This window comes from Biomphalaria glabrata, chromosome 11 (genome assembly GCF_947242115.1).
Source record: "Biomphalaria glabrata chromosome 11, xgBioGlab47.1, whole genome shotgun sequence".
Taxonomy (NCBI): Eukaryota; Metazoa; Mollusca; class Gastropoda; family Planorbidae; genus Biomphalaria; species Biomphalaria glabrata.
Window position 1 is genome coordinate 12,456,533 of NC_074721.1, and position 20,619 is coordinate 12,477,151.

At 36.0% G+C, this 20,619-nt stretch overlaps 1 protein-coding gene across 1 annotated transcript in view; it reads left to right on the plus strand.

The window, feature by feature from the left end:
* Positions 1–8,055: 8,055 nt before the first annotated feature.
* LOC106063215 (uncharacterized) overlaps positions 8,056–20,619 on the plus strand; it is an 82,329-nt gene continuing 69,765 nt past the window's right edge. The window contains exons 1-6 of the mRNA XM_056004316.1: positions 8,056–8,146; positions 9,357–9,492; positions 10,929–11,033; positions 14,387–14,480; positions 17,382–17,472; positions 19,084–19,139. Coding sequence (XP_055860291.1) covers positions 8,080–8,146; positions 9,357–9,492; positions 10,929–11,033; positions 14,387–14,480; positions 17,382–17,472; positions 19,084–19,139 — 549 coding nt within the window. The 5' untranslated portion in view covers positions 8,056–8,079. The remainder of the gene's footprint in view (positions 8,147–9,356; positions 9,493–10,928; positions 11,034–14,386; positions 14,481–17,381; positions 17,473–19,083; positions 19,140–20,619) is intronic.

Consider the following 20,619-nt stretch of genomic DNA (forward strand, 5'->3'; position numbering starts at 1 on the left):
ACTAGGCAAATAGAATTTTTTTGAAAGAGAATGTTAAACACAGACTAAGTGAATGTTATACACATCTATTAAATAACTTTTCTGTTGTTTCTTAATAATTTTCTCTACTCCTCCATGGTTCCAGACACTAAAGTTGAATTTTCATACACCTGAACTCCACATATCAATAAAATTTTCTAGAAATGTTAAGATATTAGGTTGAACTTATCAGCTTTTTTTTTCTCCCTTCAAATCTTATAACTTCTGAATCTGATCAGTGTATGCTATGTCAGGTGTGCTGTCAAACAATATACAAAAATGCTTACAGTAATTCTGACTTTAATATCCGTTACGGCGTTTGCTAAAACGTTTATAAACTATTTAACATTACAGACGTTGGCCTACAATCAGCTATGGGTTTTATCTACAATTCATTTCCATCATGGAAGTACTTTATTCAATATAAACTAGTTGTTAATATGGTCACAAAATATAAAATAGTATGCTTTTATAGAAACAGTCCGTGCAATATATCCTTCCATTGATTTTCTTCTATACATCGATCATAGCAACGACTAACTTGTCAATTGTATTTGTAGCTGGATGCCCTTGGTTTCCAATCGAGAAATAATCTTCAAACGTCTTTAAATATTCCTATTTCTGAATTTATTTCTACCACGCATGAAATTAAGTTACAATTTTCCATTTCTTTTCTATACAATTAGTTGAAAATAGTCGACAAATAAAGAATGCATGTTGTATCGTCCCCATCAGAACCATTCTTTTGACAACTCGCGTACTTTTCCTTTTGCCCTGGATAATTTACTTTGTAAATCATGTGAAATTGGCTAACACCAAGAATAAAAATCCCCTAGAATATTCAACTATATCATTCGACTGACACATTGTAACTTCTTCTTGGCTATATTTCTTTTACAGAAAAAAAATGAAATTACATTATCTTCAGAAATCTCAATGGCCACTTATTTACTTTTCAAGTCTACAAAATTAACATCAATTACATGTGAGATTTCAATAATATTTAATGCCTGAAGAATGTTGTCATTTGTTAAACCAAGAGTATTGGTTGGGATCCTGACACTACGGTTCTAGCTACAAATTTAAAAGACTCGATTAAAACATTTTTTTTTTATCAAAGCAGTGTCTTTTTACATACATGCAGCTGGTATATATCTGAAATTAAGGTTTTACATTGTGCTTGTGATATTAAGAATGATATAACATTTGAAACATTTTGATACAATTTTATCACAAAATTTAAATCTGTTTAGTCGAAATGAAAAAACAAATTATACAGATCTATTTATTAATTGTGAATTGCATATTTCAATATTTAGCCAGTTTTTTTTTTAAATTGTCAGTTATTCCCAAAGTGCATTTTTTAACTTGGGTGTCACCCCCTAACGGGTGTCACCCGATGCGAACCGCACCCCCCCCCCCCCCTAGTGACGCCACTGATATATATATATATGTCAGAGGTTCTTTTCTTAGCTTGTCTTGTATTCAATTGCAATTCATTAATACTTGCTATACAATTAAGAACATTCAATACTTATTATACGTCAACTTTAACTCCAGCTTTCAGGGAATAATGATTGTTCTTTAATACTTAATAAGCGCACAATTATATTAACTGTCAGAAAAAATACATAAACACCAGTCCAGGAAGCGACTGTCCAACCTTCCTGGTCCGGGAATAAGACCTCACTAACTTAACGCACTCTATCTAACAATCATAGACATAAATAAATATAGACTGGCCGAAGGAAGTAACTTCATGTAACTTGAAAACATGTATATCTATTGTATTCGGATTTCCGAATTATGAAAAATTGCATGATCTTCATTCTTAGAGATTTAAAAAAACAAGTGAAAATAATGTAATACTTATATAGGTTATGGCTGAAATAGATATGAATACTTAACTTTTATACTGCTCATAAATGCTGTATAATAAAGTACACAAATTGCAAGTCACAAATTTTCGTTTCATAAAACTCTTTAATCGGCCAGTCTATATTTATTTATGTCTATGCTTACAATTCAACGAAGACTTAACAATTCAGTTCACAACACGTGCAAGACTGTTCCCATTCACAATCTGGGAATACATATACAAGGGGATATAAATATCATACCAAAATATCAAACTAACATTCACTCTCACCATACCTCCACCTGACAATATATATATATAATTCTTTAAATGCAATTCTATACGAACGCGGTGCACCAATGTCTAAGAACCCACACCATCTCTCTTGTGTTAGTAAGGATATCCTTTAGCCTAACTAGGCAGTGTGACGTAGTTTAGTTGAAATTCTAGATCTTGATCTAGTCTATACAATCCTAGACTAGACCTAGAAATTCTAGATCTACAATCTACAGTGACTTTAATTACAATATAGATTTAGATCTAGTCTAAAATATCTAGATTAGATTGAAATCTAGCTAGTAGATCTAGTAGGATGGCTGCCTGGTCGTGCGATATGCGCGCTGGACTAACGTTCGGACTTCTCAATGGTTTCGGGTTCATACCCTGCTCCTTGCCGTTCCCCGTCGTCTAGCTGTAGGATTGGACTAGGAGATCGATTATCTTCGACTTTGAAGGAACATCCGAATCATGTAAAAAAAAGTACTAAAAAAACATTTTTACAACCACAAATTAATTTTTGAAATATTACTTTGGACCTTCAAAACAAAATCATGTCTTGAATATTGCTTGCAAATAGGCGGATCATATAGAGATCTTACAAACTCTCTTTGTAATCTTGTTTTTTTTGTAATATGTTTCTCCTGTTTTCTATTTTAGACTTAATGTTTATCTCATATCTTTGTTCTTTTTGTCAAGTTTACCGTATGTCTATATATTAGGCTTCGTAAAAGCTTTAATAATACGATGTAACTATTGTAAACGTTATTCTTTCAAATTCGTTAAATTATTTTACATCCTAAAATTTCTATTTTTAAATTTAAAAAATGTTGACAATAAAGACACACATTTTTGTTAATAACATTTATTGATTGTGTCTAACATTTCGTCGACAAGAATAGGCTTACAAGTTGTATCTAAAATAATTCTTTTTCACACAAAACATTAATCGTTACCTCAGGGGCATAACAAGCAATGTCATTCAGCTTGCCGTCAAGATAGGTGACCAGCTCAAGGCAATCTTCTGGTCCCGCGAAATTGTTAGGCTCTCCGGGAAGCCAATCAAAAACATTCAGTTGTACTCCAGTTCGTTGACTGACTCACGTGCCGTCTTTCTGAGCATCCGTTCCTGAAATGTACACCCTGAGGTAACCATTCGGTTCGATTATAGATTCGAGGAATGCAAACTCTTCAAGAGTATCTATCTCTGCAGGGTAACCTCCACCGTTGGCAGCACACCATTCCTTGGCTTGGGTAAAGCCGGCTATCGATGTCTTCGAAATGTAGTACAGCTTATTGGAGAAAGTTCTTTTAACTAAAACCTTTGAATTATCCAAGATTACTTTAATATATGAGAAAAAAACAGTTGAAGATAACATTTAATAGGTAAAACTTTTGAAAACAAATTTAACGCCATTGAAATAATGTCGTAACTCTGCTCTGCGCACCACTGCTATCTCCAAACTAGTGCTCGCCATCCAGAACAGTGCTGTGCCCTAGACCCAAGAGGTAAACGAAAACCTAGCATCTTCCGCTCAGCAGTAATGACCATGGGAAAAGAAGCGTTGGTTTCGCTCCGCCAAGAAGAGGAACGCGAAGGGACTGTAGCCATTGGACAGGCCAGAATAGATTATAAGAACTATAAGATGCAGAGTTACTTTCTTGTGTTGAAAGGGATGTTTGGGTGTAATTAAGGGCGTTCAAGGGAGGTGAAATATTTTATTGGGGTTGTTTTTGTGATATCACCTTCTTAAGAGGAGAGTGATAATTGTAGAGTAGCATAGAATCTGTGAACCCGTAGCAGTAGCCTCTTCTGTGATACAGAGGTGGCGTTTACGATAGCTTGCTCTTGTTCGCGTAATAAATCTCAATAGTTATCCTGTACGGGCGATGATCAAAGCTGAAAAAGATAAACGAGCCGAAAGTAATAAAATAGATTGGTTCCTCTCAGACTAGAAACACTTTTACCTTTGATGAGTCTTAATCGTTTCAAGTGGGTCAATAGTAGATGATTGGGCTAAATCTAGAACATGGCCCTCAGTGAAATAAAGAAATTTTATGTAAATCAAAGAAGAAATTACTTAAATTAGTATGTAATTAGATAAGACCTGACTTTGACGATATTCAGTTTATATAACCAACAAATATTGTTGATGTTTACCTGAAGTAACAATGGCACACTATGTTCCGAACAGAAGAAATTGAAAAGCTGAGAGGATCATCTCTGTTGCGCCTTTTAAAGATACAATTTGTATTTCAAAAGTATGAGCGCTGCAAAAAGAACAGGTTAAGAAGTATGTTACATAAAGATGGGGCGTGTAGTAAGAGCACCCCCCCCCTTCTACATAACAAAATTTGATCCATTAATACTACCTAGTAGCGGGTATAGCTAAAAGTAGTCTATGAGATGTAACGTCAATAACAGCCCCAGTTTGACTTTAGTGTTAATAACGAGTTTCCATAAGACTTATAGCTAGAATTAGGTTATTATGATCAACAGATCTGTGTTAAAGGTGTGCTGGCACGTTCGTCCAGTGGCATGTTGGTCCCTACTTATATTTCCTAGGTTATTAAGTATAAAATCTAAGTATATAATTACACTAATATATGCAAAATAAGAATTAGTAAAGTCTCAGGTATATATATAAATAGTTTATTTGCATGAGTAAAATAAATGTGTAAATAACTGGTCATCAATTCACAGGCCTTCTCTATGATAAATAAACAAAAGTAAAAGTGTTCAAAAATAGTATGGTACACCGCCTTAGTCATATATTACAAATAAATACCCAATCTATCTTCTCATTCGGGAAAAAACTACAATGTCTAGGGTTAAAGGCCTCAGGTCAACACATGACCACTTTAGGCCACTCTAGAGTCATAGGCTTCAGGCTAACACAACCACTTTTAGCTAAAATAAGGTCTCGATGAATTATAAGTTTCAGGGAAACCTACGAGCTTTATGGAAACCCAGTATGGTACACCGCCCCAGTTATATATTACAAATAAATACACAATCTATCGGCATGTTCGTACAGTGGCTTGCTCCTGAGTTACCAGCTTGACCACTGGACCTGTGTTGTGAACTGCGTATAAAAAAACTTTCACATATAATTAAAAATTACTATAAAATACATTTACTAGGAGACAAATTTGTTGTGCTCTGAAAAAAAAAATCATTATGTCCTAAAAGAAAAAAAAAGAAAAGAAACGAGCTCTAAAATTGACAAATTTTTCAATCAGCCTGATTAAAAAGTAACATGAAAAACATATACACATTATTAAAAAACAAACAAACAAAGCTTATATAAAATGTAGTTGTATCGTTCATGTAATTAAATTTGTAATAGACCTAGATTAACAATAATACGTCTGTGCGATTAGAAATACTTTTACCAAATGTTTTTGTTTAGCGTAATTTCATACATTTAGATTTCTCAATGAGCTATGATGCTATCACTTGTCTGGGCCAGTTAGAAAAAGCGGGGGGGGGGGGGGGTGAGAAAGAAGGGTTTATCTGGATCGTCCCTTTTTAATGTATTTTTTTTTAAGTGAGCGACCTGAATTCGAACTCTTGGGCTAAAGCCTTCTCTGGCTTCTGAAGCAAACATGGTAAATACTCTTCTATTACCAATAATTAACTAATTGTTGTTTTTTTTAATTAATTCTGGTTATGTCATCTAAAAGAAAAGATTGTGCAAAATTTCAGCTTGATCCGAGATTAAGGAAATAACGTGTAAAATACAGAATGAGCTGATATGAGCTTTGTAAAGAACATACCTTTTACTTGGAAGTAACCCGTACTGCACACGCCATCGGTTATTGTAAAAGGAAGAAGTTGGCTTGCACTTTAAATAGACGTTTTGTTAATGTAGATGAAGTAGAACTTGGGAAATTGAACGTAACATTAGTATAATTGCGCATTGAGCCTGCGAGTCTTAATTATACAACAGATTCGGTTTCCCGGACCAACAGTCTCATTTAGTCAAAAGGATATAAGGATTAAATAACCAGCAACTGTTTCATGATGAAAAACAATTTTTTTACAAAGAATAAAAAGTCGAAGGGTGCAAAGTCCGTAATTGAAAACCGGGAGACATGCAGACAAAGTAACATGATCATTTCCTAGTATTACATCGTCTACATCAGTCATTCTCTAGCTTTATGTTTGTGACGCCCTCAACCCCACCCATGCCCGGTCGTGCGGTTTGCGCGCTGGACTGTCGTTTGGATTTATCGATGGTCCTGGGTTCAAACCCTGCCCGCTCCCATCCCCCGTCGTCCTGCGGGAGATTTGGACTAGGAAGTAAACTATCTTCAACTCTGAAGGAACATCCGAAATATGTAAAACAAAACAAACAAAATGAAAAAAATCAAAACTCTGGTAAGAGATTCCTGGAATCTAAACTCTTCAAGGGTATTTATCTTTCGGGACAGTAGTTCAGGTTTGGTTTCTTCGTCTGAAATAATAGATCCGAGGTATTTAAAACTTCTGATACTTGACAGATTTTTGCTTCCAATACTGATTTTCTTTTTAAAGCCTTCTTGGCTATTGGTGTGTGTCTGTGTGTGTTTTCGACATTGATTTGAATAACTTATGCAGCTGAATTCTGGTCTACGCGCATACTCAAGTCAGATAGCTTTTCCTCTGTCCCTGCAAGGATATGGACTTAATTCTAAGCAGCATAATTTATTAAGAGTCCCGAACAAGATACTAGCTCCAACACACCCCCTAAGAAAGCGTTTCTTCAACTGTGAGTCGCTCCCCCCCCCCCCAGTGGGCTGACGTGTAATATAAGGGGCGCGACATTCTTAGTAAAAGGGAAATGAAGGCTGCGAAAAAAATGTTTTAGTTTTTTTGTAGTTATATTTAAATATTAACCAAAACAAGGTCAACTCTGAAGGAACATCCTAAACATGTAAAACATTTTACAAGCTTTTTTTTTACAAACACTAAATAGCAGCGCTGGACTTAACCATTGTGACCAAGAAGTTAAGGAAAGAGAACAAGTAATCTACTATGTATATTTACAGGTCACTAAATAGAAGGGCCTGACTTAACAATTGTGGGGCCCTATGCGAAACGGATTTCGCGGGGCGCAAGTTTGGGTAGGGAAGCGGATAATAAGTGAAATTTAAGAGTTTGTATTAAAAAATAAATTCGTCTATGCATTTTATTCATTCTTTACTACGTACAGAATTACTTTACGAGCCTTGCGTGTAGCAAAGTCATACAGTATATCATAATAATTATGTTTCCCACATAGATCCCGCTCAATAGCAAGAATTATCAAATGTTTTAATCTATCTTTGAGAATTGTTGACCTCAAGTAATTCTTCATTAGTTTGAGACGTATGAAGCTTCTTTCACCAGATTAAACTTAAGGCTAATGCATAATGCCGTTTTTACTTATCGCGCGTAGGATTGGCGTTTTCCATATTGAATGACACCCCAAAACGACAATTTTTGTCTATATATTTCCATGTATTTTTAAGGACTTTTTCGTATCTTTTGCAATTTCCAGAGATTTCCAGGAGCTCCTGGTAAATCGACAGGAGGGCGCGGAAAATCTATTTTAAGTTATAAAATGGTTTAATTTAATAATTTATACACCTTGAATTAGCGCGGGTCCTAAGAAAGTGCGGGTCCTATAAAAGTACGGAGCCCACTGCGGTCTCATAGGTTGCAGTGGCCTAAGGCCGGCCCTGCAAAATAGCGGCGTATGCCGGTCGACTAGTAATATATATATAAGTCTATGGAACCAAATAAGCGAAAATCTACAAATTTATGTGCATGAAAAAAACAAAAAAAAAAACTACTGAAATTCCCGCAGAAGCGACAAAATAGCGATGCGCCTTTCTGCTTCCTCCTATCTTGAACATAATTGTAATTATTGAAACACGCAGATATTGAAAGAGAATTAGAAATGAATTGTTACAAAAGCTTAGTGATATATTTTGTTGTGATCACTTCTTTATATGGGAACAAAATACGTAAGCATCAGACACAATGTTGTGATAAATATCTCTTTACCAATCCGTAATCGTACAAGTTAATTAGATCGATATTTTGTTACAGTCTCAAACTTTAACTTTACTTTTAAGTAATTTAAGGCCAAACATTTTTGTCATTGGTTAACATGCATGATTAGATGCATGAGGACGTAGGACGCACTGGCGGACCCAAGAGGGGGGGGGGAGTAGGGGTGATCGCCCCCCCCCCCCCCAAGGAATAAACCTTGCAGTGCTAAGACTAGACAAATGGAACTGATTGTTCAGTGCCTTCTTTATATAAGCTTCTGTTTGTGTGTGTGTTTGTTTTTTCCTTAATGCTGTCTGAGTTTGTGTATTAACATCGTCTACATTACAAAGATAGTTAATTCTTAATTAGAATCTAAATATTTACCAATATTTGTTTCCATAAAGAAATATTTAAAAAGCTTGAAATTAAAAGTACTGCAATCATCGCCCCCCCCCCCCCACTCGGCAATTTAACGATCAACCTAACATAATTTTTTAACCAGTGAATTAGCCCATTAACCCCCAAAAGTTTATTGCTGCATTAGACATATTTCTCTTTTTCAATTAGGTCTAATTTTCTTTTCTATTTTCTATTTAGTCAAGTAAAAAGAAGGTATACTTAAATATTTTTGTAAATTTAAATAATTAAAATAAACTAAATTAATTACCCAGCAAGTATAGTTTAATCAGTTTGCATTCAACCTTCCAAGCTTCAGATTTTTTTTTTAAATCCTGATTCTCTTACACAATTGATTGGGGCCCAGGAATGTATAAATCTGTGTCTAAAGAGAATGTTCACGCTAAATGAATATAAGGCAAAATTAAACATCTTCTGCCTATTCTTCTTTTCCCTGGTACTGTTCCCTGAAGGAAGGTTTTTTCCAACGCGAAGACCTCTTGAAATGGCCATACAGTTTCAGTTTTCGTTTTTTTTTACACTGGTCAGCAGGTCACCGTGGACCTATATAGTCTCTGTAATCCTGTTTCAAATTTCCTCATTTATGGTGCGGTATTTGTAGGTGATACATATGAAGTCTTTCTCGGCACTAGCTCTGCATTCATAATTTGTAGGAAGTAGTGTATTTAGTATTTAATAGTATTTAGTAAAAAAAAAACAAAAAAACAATGTCTTGATAGTATTTAATAGTTCTCTTATTAATATCTTGTGGTTCATCTTACTCAGTGTTTGAATTGGAAGCTCATCAAAGAGAAGGTAATCCTGGCCAACCTTTGTGGTTCTACGTCCGGTTCTCTGCAAATCTTTTCCTCGATGAAACGAAATCTGTATTTTACGCCCAGGTCATCTCCCACAATCCACTGTGAGTAGAATAAGTAATTGATTTTATGTTGAACTAATTAGTTTCGTTTGATGTTTTTGCTTAACAAAGTTTATAGGAAAACAAAATGAAACTAGATAATGTTTAAAATAAAAAGGGGAGAGCAATAGAGCGCGACAAAAATTACATGAAAGTTAAGAGTATATTCCCTTTTGTTAGTATGGATACGTTTAATTACAGTTAGTTATTTTAGTGAATAATATTGCGATCTAAATAAATGTGCATCAAAGATGCTGATTGGAACATATATGGCACGTGTGTGTGTGTGGGGGGGGGTGTAAGTAAGGTATGCTAACCAAGTCCCATCTGCCTAGCCGTTCTCCAGCTGACGTGATAAGTGTGGTGATGGTCCTCCCACGAATATAGGCCGTACATTATAGGAACATGGAGTGTCAGACCTCACACAGGATGTGGGCACAAATAGCGTTGGCTCAAGGAGACGTGTTTAATGGAAACAGATGTGATTACAACATCATCTTGTTGATGCGGGCCTCCAAGCAGAGGGGTCGGTGAACTTAAAGAGTCGATATCTCATTCCTGGGTAAAAGCTTTTCCGTTGGTCAAAGGGTAATAAATGTGAAATAATCTCGACACTCGGCAAAGAATGCAGCGCTTGGCTTCCAAACCGAAGGGTCCCGAGTTATAATCCTGGCATTGGGATTTTTTAGACCTCCCCTGATAAGTACCTTCTCATACTATGGAGGAGTAATGATCATTGCGTTGGCCACGTAACATCCTCGTTAACCGTCGGCCTGTGGAGATTTGAGTTTTATTTCGAAGTAAAAATGTTTTGACAGAAATATTCATAGTGGCGTCTGTTCAGTGCAAGCACTAAATATGTTATATGTTGTCCTGAATCACTGGGTGGTTAACAGTTGTCTTTAAGCACTGGATATGTTAATTGTTGTCTTTAAGCACTGGATATGTTAATTGTTGTCTTTAAGTACTGGATTTGTTAAATGTTGTCTTTAAGCACTGAATATGTTAAATTTTGTCCTAAAGTACCGCATATGTTAAATGTTTTCCTAAATTACAGGATATGTTAAATGCTGCCCTGAATTATTATAGAGATATAGATATAAAATGTTTTGACAGAAATATTAATGGGGGCGTCTGTCCAGTGCAAGCACTAAATATGTTAGATGTTGTCCTGAATCACTGGGTGGTTAACAGTTGTCTTAAGCACTGGATAAGTTAATTGTTGTCTTTAAGTACTGGATTTGTTAAATTACTGGACATGCTAAATGTTGACCTAAATTACTGGATATTTTAAATGTTTTCCTAAATTTCTGGATATTTTAAATGTTGTCCTTAATTACTGTATATGTTAAATGTCTTCCTCAATTGATGTATATGTTAAATGGTGTCCTAGATTACTGTATGCATTAAATTTTATCCTAAATTACTGGATATGTTAGAAAAACTGTACAGTTATGCCTAACACCTGAATCCGATCATCAGAAGTTACCACTTGAGCTCCAGGACGGAACATTGATAGCTGTGCAAGCTCCTAGAGAATACAGGTATTTGAACCAGCAGTATTTTATTTTGAAACAAGAAAAACAAAATAAAAATACTTTAAAAAAAAGACAATACCTCCTTTATACAGCGATTCTGTTTCTCTTAATCACTAATAGATGCTATATTTAAAAAAAAAATAGAACATTTTTTACCCGGCTAATGTTCAGAAATATGTTGCATATCGTCTTCTAAGCATAGATCTAAAGGCCTATCACTGGGATATTATAAAGTATAGATTCTAGATGAACTATACATTCGATTTACCAAGATTCTTTCGAGAGGAGAAGGTGGGTGGTGGGCGTGTAAAAGAAATGTTCTATTGTTTTTAAATTAAGACAACAACAATCACTCTATAAGATGTTTAAAGGAGGTAGTGTCTTTTTAGAAATAAGTATTTCGTTTTTATTTACCTTGTTTGTTTTCTGAAATTTATACGTCTAATTTTTTAAATTACAGAGGCACATTTTTAAAAATTAAAATACACCGCCATTTAAAAAACACTTCAGAGGAGGTAAATCTGGATAATACCATAATTATCAAGGGGTATGGTGTTCAAATCCCGAATTCAGCAGACACACATTTTTTTTTTTTCATTTCTTTCCACTGGATGGGCTGTAGCGGTGCCGGTTTGTACGTGGGAGTTAGTTGGGTCCGACTCTCCAAGGGGAAATCAAGTTTGGGACATCAGTGGGTACGATAATGGGATAACCTGTCCATCTGGAGAAATAGAATTCTTTAACGGAGCGTAGTGCCTATTAACGGAGCATAGTGCCTATTAACGGAGCATAGTGCCACTGCCTATTAACGGAGGGTGGTGGATGAGTGATCATGTGTTTCATAACTTGGGTCCTGGGCTGGAATCTTCGTGAAGTCTGGGGTTTTGAATTTAAGGATTTTTTGAGTGCCCATGAGTCCATCCAACTCCATGGGCGTTCGCAGGATTTTGCAGGAGGGTGGTGCAAGCTGCTCCCTATGGCTCATAGTCGTAGCTTCAACCTTTTTTTTACGGAGAATATAAAAGAAAAGAACTGCCCACCGGGCCCCTATAGCTAAGCGATATTAAGTGCACAGTAAATACTTTGTTTTCAAGAAGTAAAAATAAAAAAAAACTAAGCAAGTTGACAAAATATTTACTGTATACTTTTTTAACCTATCCACACTGCCCGTGCCTCCCTACGTTCAATCAGACACATATTGCAAACATGAACTGTGGCTGCCGAAACTGTGAATAACTTTACTAATGAATTGCTTCTCATCGCGATGGGCCAGATTGCGATGAACGCTTGTCGCCCAGTTACTGATATTCTTCTTTGCGTTGAAGATCTTGCATCGTTTTAGGCTGAAGACAAAACAAATTGAACTGAACATTATTGCTCGAGAAGCGAGACCTAATAAAGAAACAAACAAATCAATGTACGTAATGTAAAGCTGTGTTCTGTAATAACTTTTGCTTGGTGTGTCAGTCGACTGCTAATTCTCGGCAGCACCAACTCAATACCCGATAACAAGGTTTTCGGCCAGGGTCTCGCCTTCCTCAAGATGCCATCTCTGACTTGTTACTCTGCATGGTTAAATTGGTTTTTGATTATGTGATGTGCTGTTGAGTGGCCACTATGTTAAGTTGGATAGACTCCAACATCAGGAAAAATGGTTCAAGAAATGACGAATTATTGATGACAATAAAAAGACCAATCAGAAACACGTGAAGAGCAGGGCAATGATTACACATGTGCAGTTTGTTTGGTTTCACGCAGCCATTATTTTAAGATCCGCCAAACGGTCAAATATCTACTCAAGGTTTGACTTAAAGCGTGATAGGATTCGTATTTCTTAGTCCATTGTCTCTCACACAAAAGGTAAATTTATCACCAACTCTCTCGCTTTGGACAGTTTATGAATGCTAGCCATCAAGGGGGCAGCCGAGTAGTGTGTCCATGTCTAGACTGTACATAATGTATTCGCTGACAAAGACGTTAGACACATGCAGTGCGTCTCTCTGAACCACAGAAACAAAACAAATGACGTTTTTTCTCAAATACATTCGCAATAAAAAAAAAAATAACCTAACGCCCCAAAACATCTGCTCAGTGCCTGAGATATCTGCAACTTCATCACCAAAATGCCCAGCCAATACAGTTAATTCAAGATGCTACTGCTTGTATGTTTTTGTTTCTTGCTGCTGCCAGTGCTCCGCTGATACAAATCAACTTTTTGACAATGGCTAGTGAAGATAATTATCTCTTCTATCGTAAACTGGTGGAAGTGTTTCACCAGCTATTTTATCGAGCGCTAACACCGACGTTAATACATTTACACTCTTTACTTTTGTCCAAAGAAACTAGAACATTGATCACTTCAAAAGAGAATTGGCAAAGATCTCTCCTCCAAGGCCAAAAAAAAACAACAACACGTATCATATTCTAGACTTTAACCAAATATAATAATAACTAGAATTATGTGCAAATGAAAAGAAATCGTCACGACCAACGAGCTATTCCCTTTATACTATTTATAGTGCAAAGCATTGCAAGCCTATAATAAAGCGTACATAGTCGGACATGAACTACAGATTTGCCTATTTTATTTTCTTACAATAATAGCATATCCCTACAAATGTACTTCAGTGGAAACACTACTTGTTAAGTTGTTACTTACAAGAGAAGTTAATTAATTTGAAGGCGTAACAAAGTGGCTAAGATATGACTACTCTGAATTCAGAGGCGTGCGCATCCATGGTCGGCCACCAATTCCTGATACGCCTAGGCTAGTTTTCTAATATATTACCTTATCTTTACATCTGTTCTTCAGTCTCCAGTGGAAGCACTACTCGTTCAGTTTCTATTTGGATTTCAATTAATTTGATGGTGCAAAAAAAAAGACTTGAATTTGACTACTCATCATCCAGGTGGGCACCGATGCCCAACTCTTAAGGATACCTGACTTAAGTTGGGGAAAGTAAAGGTTGTTGGTCATTGTGCTTGCCATTGGCCAAAAAAACAGATGACATTTACATCATCTGCCCAATAGATGACAAGGTTTGAAAGTGGAACTTTACTACTTTACCAAGTGCCTGGTAGATATTGCATGATGCAGAGCTAGGTATTAATGAATTGCGTTGTATAATAACATAGACATGTTTATGACATAGAATCGAGTGTTCAGTTTTTGTACATTTTCAAACAAGTGTGGACGGTTACGACTGGATGCCTTTAACAAGTAACGCAATGTAAGGCACAGATTGCATTAAAAAATTCAATGGTCAATTTTGACTCCGATTTTGCCTCCTGACTAGCAGTAACTATTTTTAGTTGTTTTTTTTTTAAAAAGGTTCATTTTTATTCAACTAAATTTCCAGGAATGTTCGTATATTTCAATTTACGATAGCTGAAGAGGGCAATTACTCTGTGTATGTCAGACCGCAATTGACTCATACAAAGAAACTGAAGATGGTAAGACTAAACGATATTGTGTTGTGTTTTATGCTGCTGTAAACCTGCTCCCCCCCCCCCAACCACACACTAACCTTTCTTCCGAATGCGAAGTAGCTTGATTTTATTACCTTGACCTTTCTTCCTAGTGCAAAGTAGCTTGACATCTTGACCTTGACCTTTCTTTCCGCGTGCGAAGTAGCTTGACATCTTAGCCTTTATTCCTAAAGTGAAGTAGCTTGACATCTTGACCTTTCTTCCTAGTGCGAAGTAGCTTGACATCTTGGCCTTTCTTCCTAAAGTGAAGTAGCTTGACATCTTGGCCTTTATTCATAAAGTGAAGTAGCTTGACATCTTGACCTTTCTTCCTAAAGTGAAGTAGCTTGACATCTTGGCCTTTATTCATAAAGTAAAGTAGCTTGACATCTTGGCCTTTCTTCCTAAAGTGAAGTAGCTTGACATCTTGGCCTTTATTCCTAAAGTGAAGTAGCTTGACATCTTGGCCTTAATTCCTAAAGTGAAGTAGCTTGACATCTTGGCCTTTATTCACAAAGTGAAGTAGCTTGACATCTTGGCCTTTCTTCCTAAAGTGAAGTAGCTTGACATCTTGACCTTTATTCCTAAAGTAAAGTAGCTTGACATCTTGGCCTTTATTCCTAAAGTGAAGTAGCTTGACATCTTGACCTTTATTCCTAAAGTGAAGTAGCTTGACATCTTGGCCTTTCTTCCCAAAGTGAAGTAGCTTGACATCTTGGCCTTTATTCACAAAGTGAAGTAGCTTGACATCTTGGCCTTTCTTCCTAAAGTGAAGTAGCTTGACATCTTGACCTTTATTCATAAAGTGAAGTAGCTTGACATCTTGGCCTTTCTTCCTAAAGTGAAGTAGCTTGACATCTTGACCTTTATTCCTAAAGTAAAGTAGCTTGACATCTTGGCCTTTATTCCTAAAGTGAAGTAGCTTGACATCTTGACCTTTATTCCTAAAGTGAAGTAGCTTGACATCTTGGCCTTTCTTCCCAAAGTGAAGTAGCTTGACATCTTGGCCTTTCTTCCTAAAGTGAAGTAGCTTGACATCTTGGACTTTATTCCTAAAGTGAAGTAGCTTGACATCTTGACCTTTATTCATAAAGTGAAGTAGCTTGACATCTTGACTTTTATTCCTAAAGTGAAGTAGCTTGACATCTTGACCTTTATTCCTAAAGTGAAGTAGCTTGACATCTTGACCTTTATTCATAAAGTGAAGTAGCTTGACATCTTGACCTTTATTCCTAAAGTGAAGTAGCTTGACATCTTGGCCTTTATTCCTAAAGTGAAGTAGCTTGACATCTTGGCCTTTATTCCTTAAGTGAAGTAGCTTGACATCTTGGCCTTAATTCCTAAAGTGAAGTAGCTTGACATCTTGGCCTTTATTCACAAAGTGAAGTAGCTTGACATCTTGGCCTTTCTTCCTAAAGTGAAGTAGCTTGACATCTTGACCTTTATTCCTAAAGTAAAGTAGCTTGACATCTTGGCCTTTATTCCTAAAGTGAAGTAGCTTGACATCTTGACCTTTATTCCTAAAGTGAAGTAGCTTGACATCTTGGCCTTTCTTCCCAAAGTGAAGTAGCTTGACATCTTGGCCTTTATTCATAAAGTGAAGTAGCTTGACATCTTGGCCTTTCTTCCTAAAGTGAAGTAGCTTGACATCTTGACCTTTATTCATAAAGTGAAGTAGCTTGACATCTTGGCCTTTCTTCCTAAAGTGAAGTAGCTTGACATCTTGACCTTTATTCCTAAAGTAAAGTAGCTTGACATCTTGGCCTTTATTCCTAAAGTGAAGTAGCTTGACATCTTGACCTTTATTCCTAAAGTGAAGTAGCTTGACATCTTGGCCTTTCTTCCCAAAGTGAAGTAGCTTGACATCTTGGCCTTTCTTCCTAAAGTGAAGTAGCTTGACATCTTGGACTTTATTCCTAAAGTGAAGTAGCTTGACATCTTGACCTTTATTCATAAAGTGAAGTAGCTTGACATCTTGACTTTTATTCCTAAAGTGAAGTAGCTTGACATCTTGACCTTTATTCCTAAAGTGAAGTAGCTTGACATCTTGACCTTTATTCATAAAGTGAAGTAGCTTGACATCTTGACCTTTATTCCTAAAGTGAAGTAGCTTGACATCTTGGCCTTTATTCCTAAAGTGAAGTAGCTTGACATCTTGGCCTTTATTCCTAAAGTGAAGTAGCTTGACATCTTGACCTTTATTCATAAAGTGAAGTAGCTTGACATCTTGGCCTTTATTCATAAAGTGAAGTAGCTTGACATCTTGACCTTTCTTCCTAAAGTGAAGTAGCTTGACATCTTGACATTTATTCCTAAAGTGAAGTAGCTTGACATCTTGACCTTGACCTTTCTTCCGAGTGCCAAATAGCTTGACATCTTGTTTCCGCTGGAGATCGTAAATGACGTCAGTGAGAGTGGTGCTAAGGGACATATTTGTTTTTCTCGATTGAGAAAGAAAATGTTCTTTGTGTTTGTGGATATATGTGTATATGAATTCGATTTTTAATATCGTGAAAATATTTCTTTTACCGCGATTTTTGACTCATTACAACTGGATTGGGCTTCGGCGAGATGTCTTCAGAGTGATAGCGTCGCCAGGGGAATTGGCGAGTTCTTATTTTTTTTTACTTTTTGAACCTACGTCTTAACAATATGCTAATTTGAATTAAGTAACGGTTCGGAATGGGGATGTTGTAAACACAACTAGAAAAGAACTAGAGCCGCTAAAACAGGGGGGGGGGGTATGTCTGTCCCAACTTATCCCAAAAGATTCCAGTGATGCTGTGATTGGATACTCCATTTTATTGTTAGGACCATAACATAACCTTCCCTCAAACACACACACACAGAATTAAAAAAACAATCTTTGCATTGTCTCTCCATTAGAAGAACTTAGCATCCGTGAACATTACAATCTCAAGTCAGTTTGGTGGCAAGGAATGCCTGGAGACTGCCTCCTTCAGTGTCAATGATGTGGGTAGGTATGGTTTTCAGTGTGTCCAGGCATTTTAACAGGGTATCTCCAACATTTGTACAGAGTTAAAGTCTCATCTAAAATGTGTCTTTGAAATAAAGTAGGTTACAATGTTTGTGTTGAAACACAAACTTAAAATCGGCGATAGAGGTGGTCCGCTCAGGCAGGTGAAAAGACAGGTTTCAATATTTTCAGCAAGAATATCAGAACTACAAACTATCAACAACTACAACCCTCCGTCGATACAAAAAGAAAAGATGTGCTCGTGTCAAAAGTGTTGCCGATACTGTTGTATTGATAGTTAGACTAACGACTTGATAACACCAAATACGGAGATTTATTATATTGTTAATATTGAATGAACTGATAGTTATGGAGATATAGTTCAATGTGAACCTGGCATAACTGATGTTATTTATCTAATTAATTTAATTATTTTGTAAGAGGCCTATCTTTTATTTAAGGCCTCAGGATCTTCACGTGAATAATAGGATATAAAACACTGCTTATTAATTGTTGCTTTAAATTAGAATCAACAAAAGTGCATACTAAAAAGATACTTTCTCGTTTAAAATAAAAATAAAACAGTTTTGTTTAAATATAAGTAGCCGATTTAATAATAATAATAATAATCTTTATTGTCCGTTTGGAAATTTGTCTTACAATTTGTGCATTTCACCAAACAAAAAATATTATAACTATAAGAAACCAAAGTGTACATTCACACCAGACGCACTCATAATTAACATTTGACAAAGTTTATATCAGATTGTTCTTGTTTAATGATTTGATTGCCAGGGGAACAAAAGAGTGTTTGTATCTGTTTGTCTTTACTATCGGTGTCTTGTATCACTTTGGTGATGGTAAAATCACAAAATCCTGACAGAAAATATTAAAAAATAAAAGTTTTTAGAAAGCATTTAATTTTTGTTTGCATAAATGTGTAAAACATAAACCGCAGTCTGACCTTTCTTACTAAAAGTATCCAAAGTTTCTTTAGTAGTGAATAGTTGTAAAAATGTAGTATTTTTATTTTTAAAAACCTGCTTTCATATTTACTTTTAGAAAAAAAAAATAATTAGCCGTTGTATCAGAACTTTGAAAGATTTAAAATATCAGGATAACGGATTTTCAATATCTTTTCTAGTTTTGTATAACTAAACTGGGGCCGCTAAAAATAAATTAATCTAGAAAATAGAAAAATGGAGAATTACAGAAACAGTTTATGCAATTAGGAAGTATAGCAGCTGCAAATGTACTCAGGAGCAGAGAGAGGCAAGCAGGAGTCTAGTGCCTAAGAACTCTCTCCAGATCGGGGTCTGGGCATAAGTGAAGAATGGCATCGCGATTCTTTGTATCTAAAAAACTCCAGTTCTACCCAGAATTCATCAGAAATCTTATAAAATTGAGTGAGATCGAGAGCCACACAGCGACAGTATATTTTCATCGCAAGTATTTCACAGTTTGATGCTAGTCTTTGTACTGGAAAAGCAAAACTCCGCGTGTTGAAAAAAACAAACTTGAACTGTTCAATATTTATTATTTAGCGTACAATGTAAATCATAAACTAACGAGGTGCAGACAAATTAACTTCTCATTTAATTCTCTTCCTAGATGCCGTGACCATTGCAGCTGGAGAAACAATGTTGAACCCAGCCAGCCCAACACACGTGAGATCGTTGTAGATGATTAGTATTATTGCTTTAAAAAAATATCTATAGCGTGTTTTTATGCTAGTCTAGATTGCTCAATGCACTCTGGTCTTTTGTGAATCTGTTTGGGGAAGAGCGCGGAGTTTATCAAAGATGCTATACAGGCCCTCTATTTAGAAAGATGCTATACTGGCCCTCTATTTAGAAAGATGTTATACTAGCCCTCTATTTAAAAAGAGGCTATACTGGCCCTCTATTTAGAAAGATGCTATACTGGCCCTCTATTTAGAAAGATGTTATACTAGCCCTCTATTTAAAAAGAGGCTATACTGGCCCTCTATTTAGAAAGATGCTATACTGGCCCTCTATTTAGAAAGATGTTATACTAGCCCTCTATTTAGAAAGATGCTATACTAGCCCTCTATTTAGACAGATGCTATACTGGCCATCTATTTAGAAAGATGCTATACTGGCCATCTATTTAGAAAGATGCTATACTGGCCCTCTATTTAAAAAGATGCTATACTAGCCCTCTATTTAGAAAGATGCTATACTGGCCCTCTATTTAGAAAGATGCTATACTAGCCCTCTATTTAAAAAGATGCTATACTAGCCCTCTATTTAGAAAGATGCTATACTGGCCCTCTATTTAGAAAGATGCTATACTAGCCCTCTATTTAGAAAGATGCTATACTGGCCCTCTATTTAAAAAGATGCTATACTGGCCCTCTATTTAAAAAGATGCTATACTGGCCCTCTATTTAGAAAGATGCTATATTGGCCCTCTATTTAGAAAGATGCTATACTGGCCCTCTATTTAGAAAGATGCTATACTGGGCCTCTATTTAGAAAGATGCTATATTGGCCCTCTATTTAGAAAGATGCTATACTGGCCCTCTATTTAGAAAGATGCCATACTGGCCCTCTATTTAGAAAGATGCTATACTGGCCCTCTATTTAGAAAGATGCTATACTGGCCCTCTATTTAGAAAGATGCTATACTAGCCCTCTATTTAAAAAGATGCTATACTAGCCCTTTATTTAGAAAGATGCTATACTGGCCCTCTATTTAGAAAGATGCTATTCTAGCCCTCTATTTAGAAAGATGCTATACTGGCCCTCTTTTTCGAAAGATGCTATACTGGCCCTCTATAGTATAGAATTCACACAATTTGTGTGCGAATTTATTACTTATGTTAATAATATATACTAATTATTTTTATTTCAACCTATTTTTAGATTATTTCGCCCCCCCCCCCTATTAGTATTTTAGCCGATTTGGTAGGGTCGGGAGGGGCGATGGCATCTTTCATAAGTGTTTGTTGTATCTTTTTGTAAGTTATTGATAATCGTATTATTACATGTTATTTGTCTTGTATTTTACTTATTCTTTGTCTAAATTTTGCGTTTACTTGTAGGTGGTTTGAGTCAGCAACTGTTCCTCTGAAACTTCTTTAATCTAGTAGATCAGATCCATGTCTCTTATCTATGTGCATAT